General features: G+C 54.3%; 1 protein-coding gene across 7 annotated transcripts in view; it reads right to left on the reverse strand.

Moving 5' to 3' along the window:
- The window catches only part of LCOR (ligand dependent nuclear receptor corepressor), an 88,750-nt gene extending 84,366 nt beyond the window's left edge, over positions 1 to 4,384 (reverse strand). For 4 of the 7 annotated variants that reach the window (XM_087764895.1, XM_087764893.1, XM_087764891.1 and 1 more), the window contains exon 1: positions 4,249 to 4,384. In XM_087764895.1, the coding sequence (XP_087621021.1) occupies positions 4,249 to 4,345 (97 nt within the window). In that variant the 5' untranslated portion in view covers positions 4,346 to 4,384. The remainder of the gene's footprint in view (positions 1 to 4,248) is intronic. The other 3 variants (XM_087764892.1, XM_087764894.1, XM_087764897.1) reach the window with 3 other exon arrangements.
- Positions 4,385 to 6,099: the final 1,715 nt, after the last annotated feature.

Consider the following 6,099-nt stretch of genomic DNA (forward strand, 5'->3'; position numbering starts at 1 on the left):
GACAGCTTAAGAGTAAAATCAACAGCTAAGCAGCATCTCAGTGAAACACTGACAGAGCTCAAGATGATTGGAAATCTTATGTGAATGTTACAGGTTTTCCCTTTAAATCATCATTTTTCTCCCAAAACTAGGATCACTGCTACATTCCCTCCCTGCCCCCATCTCCCAACACAGGCTGTAATTCAGTCAGGGAGTCTCTAAGAGTATAGCTAATATTTAACAAAGGGCCAAGCATCACCAGCTAGTAGAAATGCATGCGACCACCTCAAACCATCACTCCAGTAACCACACAGCATTGCAATGCTATTACTGCCTGTATAAAAAGGTGTCAGGAGGGTTTCAGGGATCTGCGGGTTCTCTCCTCCCTCAAACTCCCCATTCCTTAGCTGATCTGATCTCATCAACCATTTCCAATTCAGCAAGTGCCTGAACAGCAAGTGACTGGAGGCTGGGAGAGGAAGAGAATAAAAAAAAAAATAATTAAAAAAAAAAATCAGCACATACATTTGTCTCTAGGTATCTCCTTTTGGCCACTGAGAAAGATGCTAACGCTCAAGATTGGTACAGAGAGCACATACGTCAGCATCAAATAGTTATCATCTGGCATATGATGTCTCCAGAATCAAAGTCCTACCAGGGCATCAGGCCGCTGTGCACCACTCCCGGCTACCCGGCTACCCTCCTACGCTGCCGTTCAACAGCCCAAGGCATCTCACTGCAAAGAGAGCTTAGACAGCCCGTCTCCACACTTCCCTCCACCTCCGGGCCACAACAGGCTGCTGCCTCAACTGCATCACGGCATCAACAGAACTGTTTGGGACTTGTCCCCCACCAGCCTCACCACCTCCCTCCCCCAAAAAAGAGGCTTGAAATGCACGATGAGGAAGGAAGGTTTAAGCCAGATCAGTCCCCAGGCTACCTCCCACAAAAAGCTGTGCTGGCACAACCGAAGGTGCAACTCCGTGACAGTTCAAGATGAGCTGTGTCTCTGCTGCTGCCTTCTCACTCTTTTCCTTTCCACCAGCTATGCATTCTCACCCTCTTCCTTGTGCTAGCACTGGTATTTGCTTGACCCGACAGCAAGCCAGTTCAGCAAGCTATACTAGCAGAAAGTTATTCTGCTCCCTCCAAAAGATGATGTTTTCTGCTAGCATAGCTCCCCTGAATTGGCTCCCTGTGGGCAAAGGTGGTCCTTCAGTCCTCCTGTGGTTTTGCTCCCCTTAAGAGCTCAAGCTTAGTTTCACAAACTGTCACGAAGCCACAGTCTAACAGAGCAGCCTATTGCAGAAGCAAGAAACAAGAGGGAAAAGTGAATTACTTAAGCCATTTTTATTGCCAAATGCACTAGTTGAAGCCACAGGCTTTGTTTTTTCAGACTACCACACTGTGTGGTATGAGAATGACTTTTCAGGGAATGATGCTAACACAGAGAATCCCACACACCTCAGATTTGCTTTCAGAAATAAATATGAATGGGTATTTCTGAAGTAACGAGAAGGATTTTCCCAAAATCTGCTTCCCCATATTTATCTATCAGTATTTATTGAAGGAACAAATTCTTAAAGACTTCTGCAAACGGCCAAGGTGAAACAGAACATTACATCATTTAACAGGTCAACTACCAAATCTCAAGGAACGTTGTCAAAATTCACTGAAAAAGGCAACACAGATGTATTTGGGGAAAGGGGTTAAGATCACAGCATAATTTCAGCTGGACATCCTGGGCTAGTGCAATAAGCTTTTTATAATTCTATGAAAAAATATTTAAAACAAAAAAGGTAACAATTAACACATTTATATGACCCAACAATTGATGCAAGATTCATACTAGGAACAGGGCAGGTCCTGAGATCTCATAAACCTGATCAATTTGAGGTTGAAACTATTTATGACATAGTGCCATCAAGATAAAAGTCACATAGCACTGTTACACTTTGGACTTTATTTTTTTTTTTTTAAAAATGGTTTTGTACTTTACCTCCAAAAAATCCCAGTCAACTCTGTGCTTAACAGTGTTCACAATACCTTTTGTTAAACACACAGAGAGGGACTTTCATGGAGGGAAATCTTTTGGAGGAACAAAACGTATATCAAACTTAAGCATGAGGAAGAGATATGGAAGGGATAAAGGAGAAAGCAACTTCTCCAGGAGCTGGCAATTTAAATGGCTTTAGGGAAGTGGAACAGGGCGTGTATAAATGGGGGTGGCGAGGGCGGGTGGGGGTGGTGTTTGTTTTAAGTTTTAGCACTTAAAGTTGCTAAGAACTTTAATAACATAGTGTTTTCCTTGGGTCTGTAGATAACAGAAACTTCTCTAGCTACCCCAGATTTTCCCAAAGAGCAGCAGAATGAAGACACAATTCTTGCATTCCACTCCAACACAAGATCTTCAACAGCAGCTTTGAAACTGTCTTTCCCCCCCTCCCCTTTCTTTCTCCACACACACACAACCCCCCCCATTTACTCCTCACAGCTATCCGGTTAAACTCTGAGCAGCAGCAGGACAGGACAGCTCCACTGGAGGACTGAAGGACCCAAGGACAAAGCAGCAGGGACTGAGAGGAAGCCAAGATGACATGCTGCAAGTAGGGAGTTTAGAAAGGGCTAGAACAGGTGATCCCCAGCAGCCGAGGTAAGAGGAGATGAGAAAAGGAGATAGAAGTAAAATAAATCCGGTTCAAGCAGAGGTGGAAGCCAACAAAACGTTCCTAACAGAGCAAAGCTAAAATGAAAATAAACCCCCATAACCGGGTTTTAGGATTGATAAGCATCAATAATTGGCTGGAAAGAAAAACCAGCACTTTTGTGTAGCCTGAGTTTCTCAGCAATGTGTTGCCCTTGAATCACTTTATGCTTAAAAGAAGTGAATCACTCATATTAATCTGGAGTTAACAAGCGCACATTTTTATGTTACAGAAATTTAAACATTCAGATGAAGCCAAAAATATATACGGCAGCAGTTACAACTCCTGGTGTAACCAAAAATGGTGTTTCAAATCCCTGATAACGAACTAGGATGCTGAGCTAACTGACAATAAGAGGTTTAACTCTGCACACAAGGAACTAAAGTGAATCTGTGAATGTTATTACAGATTACCTACGCTGAGCAGTCACTGGCAGATTATGGCCATATTTGCATATTTAAAAATAAAATGAGAATTTGTGCTCAATTAAAAGCAGAGGGCCAAAAAAGAAGAGACATACCAGCATTCTGGTTAGAGATTTTTAAGATTATGCTGGAAGTTCATAGTCTACTGTTGTCAAACCTATTTTACAGGCACCCGACAAATTCCTGGCCTAGGGCTGGCGTTTATTTGTATTTTGGGACCCATGGAAAAGGCCTCGATTTCTCAGCAGGGAAAGAGAAAAGGGCAAAATCTGTATTTTGAACGGAGAAAGTTACTCGAGATGAAAGGGCGTCGGGGACTTCTTTTTGAAAAAACCCAAATATTTGATTGCAAGGAGCCTGCATAACAACAAACGCGCACAAGAGAGGAGGAGGGGGGAAAAAGAAAAAGAAAAAAAAAAAGAAACAGGGGGGGGGGGGGGAAGAGAGAAAAGCAATCACACATCCTCTTAACCCCCGCCGCCCCGCTCCGGGTTCGCGGCGCCCATCCGGCACCCCCAGCCACAACTTTCCGCCGGCCCCGCCACCGCGCTCCCCCCTCCCCGAGCCTCCCCCCGCCGCTTCTCCCGCCGGGGCGCGGGGCGGGCGCGCCGGCTCCGCGGCCTCCCCTCCCTCCCGCCCGGCCTCACGGCGGCGGGCCGGGCCGGGGGCAGGCGGGCCGGGCCGGGCCGGGCCGGGCCGGGCCGGGCTCGCCTCGCCTCCCGCGGCGGCGGATGGGCAGTGACAGTCGGGCCGCTCCCCGCCGGCGGGCGCGGCCCCGGCCCCGCCGTAAACAAGTTTGAAGGGGCCGCGGCCGCGGCCGGGCCGGGCCGGGCGGGGAGGAGCGGGCGCGGCGCTGACAGGGGCCGCACAAAAGGGCAGGGCAGGGCAGGGCAGGGCAGGGCAGGACCCCCCTCCCGGCTCCCTCCCCGGCGAAGGGCGGGGCCCGGCCCGGCCCGGCGCCGCTCGCCTCACGGCGGCGGGGGGAGGGGGGCGGGCCCGCAGGCCGCGGCGCCGCTCGCCCCACGGCTTCCCCTTCTTCCCCCCCCCCCCCCCCCCCCCCGCGGCGGCGCTCGGCCTCCTCCCGCCGCCGTCCACCGCGGGGCCCGGCCCGGCCTCCCCGCCGCGCCGCCGTCCCTCACCTACACAGTGAATGAGCTTGTGTCGCCACGAATCGAGCTGGTGGCGGACGCCGCGCCTCTCGATGGAGCACTGCTGCCGCCCGCACGGGCTCGCCATCTTCTGGGCGGCGGGCGGGGGTGGGGGTGGGGGCGGCGGCGGGCACGGCCAGGGGGGCAGGGACGGGAAGGAAGGGCCGCGCGCCGCGCCGCGCCACGCCCACCCGCCCGCAGCGCCCGCCTCGCCGCGCCGCGCCACGCAGGCGCCGCCGGCGCCGCGCCACGCCCCGCCACGCCCCCTTCCCGCCGCGCGCACGCGCCCGCGCCCGCGCCGCCGCCGCCGCCTCGCTACCCCGCCGCCCGCACGTGCGGCCCCGCCGCACCCGCCCGCTGGGGGGCGCTGTCCCGCGCCGGAGGCTGCGCCCCTGCGCTGATGGCCCCCGCCCCCGCGCGGCCACCCCGCCCCTCAGGGGGTGTCGCACCCCGGAGGGGCCGCTGCCCTGGCGGGACATCGCACCCCTGAGGGGCCACCCTCCCTGAGCAGCCATCCCGCCCCCGAGGGGTCACCATCCCCTGAGGGGACACCCCCTCCCTGAGCGACCGTCCCTCAGGGACCAGCCCAGCACAGAAGGGTCACTGTCCCCTGAGGGGACATCCCGCCCCTGAGGGGACATCATCCCGCCCCTGAGGGGTCACCGTCCCCTGAGCGGCCATCTCTCTCCTCAGGGGATGTCACACCCCTGAGGGGTCACTGCCCCTGAGGGGACATCATCCCAGCCCTGAGGGGACATCCCACCCCTGAGGGGTCACCGTCCCCTGAGGGGACACCCTGTCCCTGAGTGACCGTCCCTCAGGGAACATCCCGCCCCAGAAGGGTCACTGTCTCCTGAGGGGACATCCCACCCCTGAGGGGACATCATCCCAGCCCTGAGGGGACATCCCACCCCTGAGGGGGCCACATGGTTTTCTGTCAGGGAGAGTTGAAATCTCCTCATCTGCTCCACAGTGTAGTTAAAAACACCAGGTCTATTGGTGGCCGTGATGACGAGGAAAGACGCTCGGCTCCAATGGCCAAGAGGCCTCCCGATACCGGTCCCGCGGTGACAGCTCCCTGACACAACCACCTCCTGTGCTTTAGCAGCGTCCATTTACCCTTCAGCCTTATGCCAGGAGAACAAAGGCCTCCCTCCAGCGTGAGCTCAGACATTGCAAGGGGGTTGATGATGCAATAACACCACTTCTGATGGCAAGCAGTGAGTGCGTTCATAGGCAAGGGACAGGCGTGGTACTGCCTGGTGCCTGTGCAGGAGGAAAACATCGGCACCAGCTTTCTGCAAGCTCAGAGGATGAGCTCAGAAAGGTGAAACCTCTTACCCCGAACCCTGCAGCAAGGCCTGAGACGAAACCCAGGAGTCGCAGCCTTTGTTCCCCGACCCGGACCGCCGGAGCCATTACCCTCACCTTGCCAAGCCGCACACCATGAGGGAGTTTGGAAGGCAGAGAGGCAGATGTGGTAGTAGGATGTCCCAGATAAGGTATTTCCCGTGGAGACAGAGAAGTGTTTAAGCTGCTGTTCAGGTGCAGTCGCAGCTGCAGTAGGCGGGCTGTCCTGTTCAAAGGGAACTCCAAGAGGCACAGAGCAGGCTCTTGGTGCACATAGGTGGGACAGCCATGAGCCCATCCTGCCAAAGGAGACCAGGACAATTTGGTTTGGCTAGTCCAGCAAAAGAAAAGCAAAGCCGAGGTGTGATTGCTCTGCCAGTGTACCAGGGAAGCTCCAGTGGGGAAAGGGTGTAAATTTCAAGGAAGGGACAGAGCTATCTGAAGCCCACCGATAGCATGAGGACAGATTATTAATTGGCTCTTTTTTTGTGC

Source organism: Nipponia nippon, unplaced genomic scaffold (genome assembly GCF_047370975.1).
Source record: "Nipponia nippon isolate SJK-2023a ecotype South Korea unplaced genomic scaffold, ASM4737097v1 scaffold_3, whole genome shotgun sequence".
Lineage (NCBI taxonomy): Eukaryota > Metazoa > Chordata > Aves > Pelecaniformes > Threskiornithidae > Nipponia > Nipponia nippon.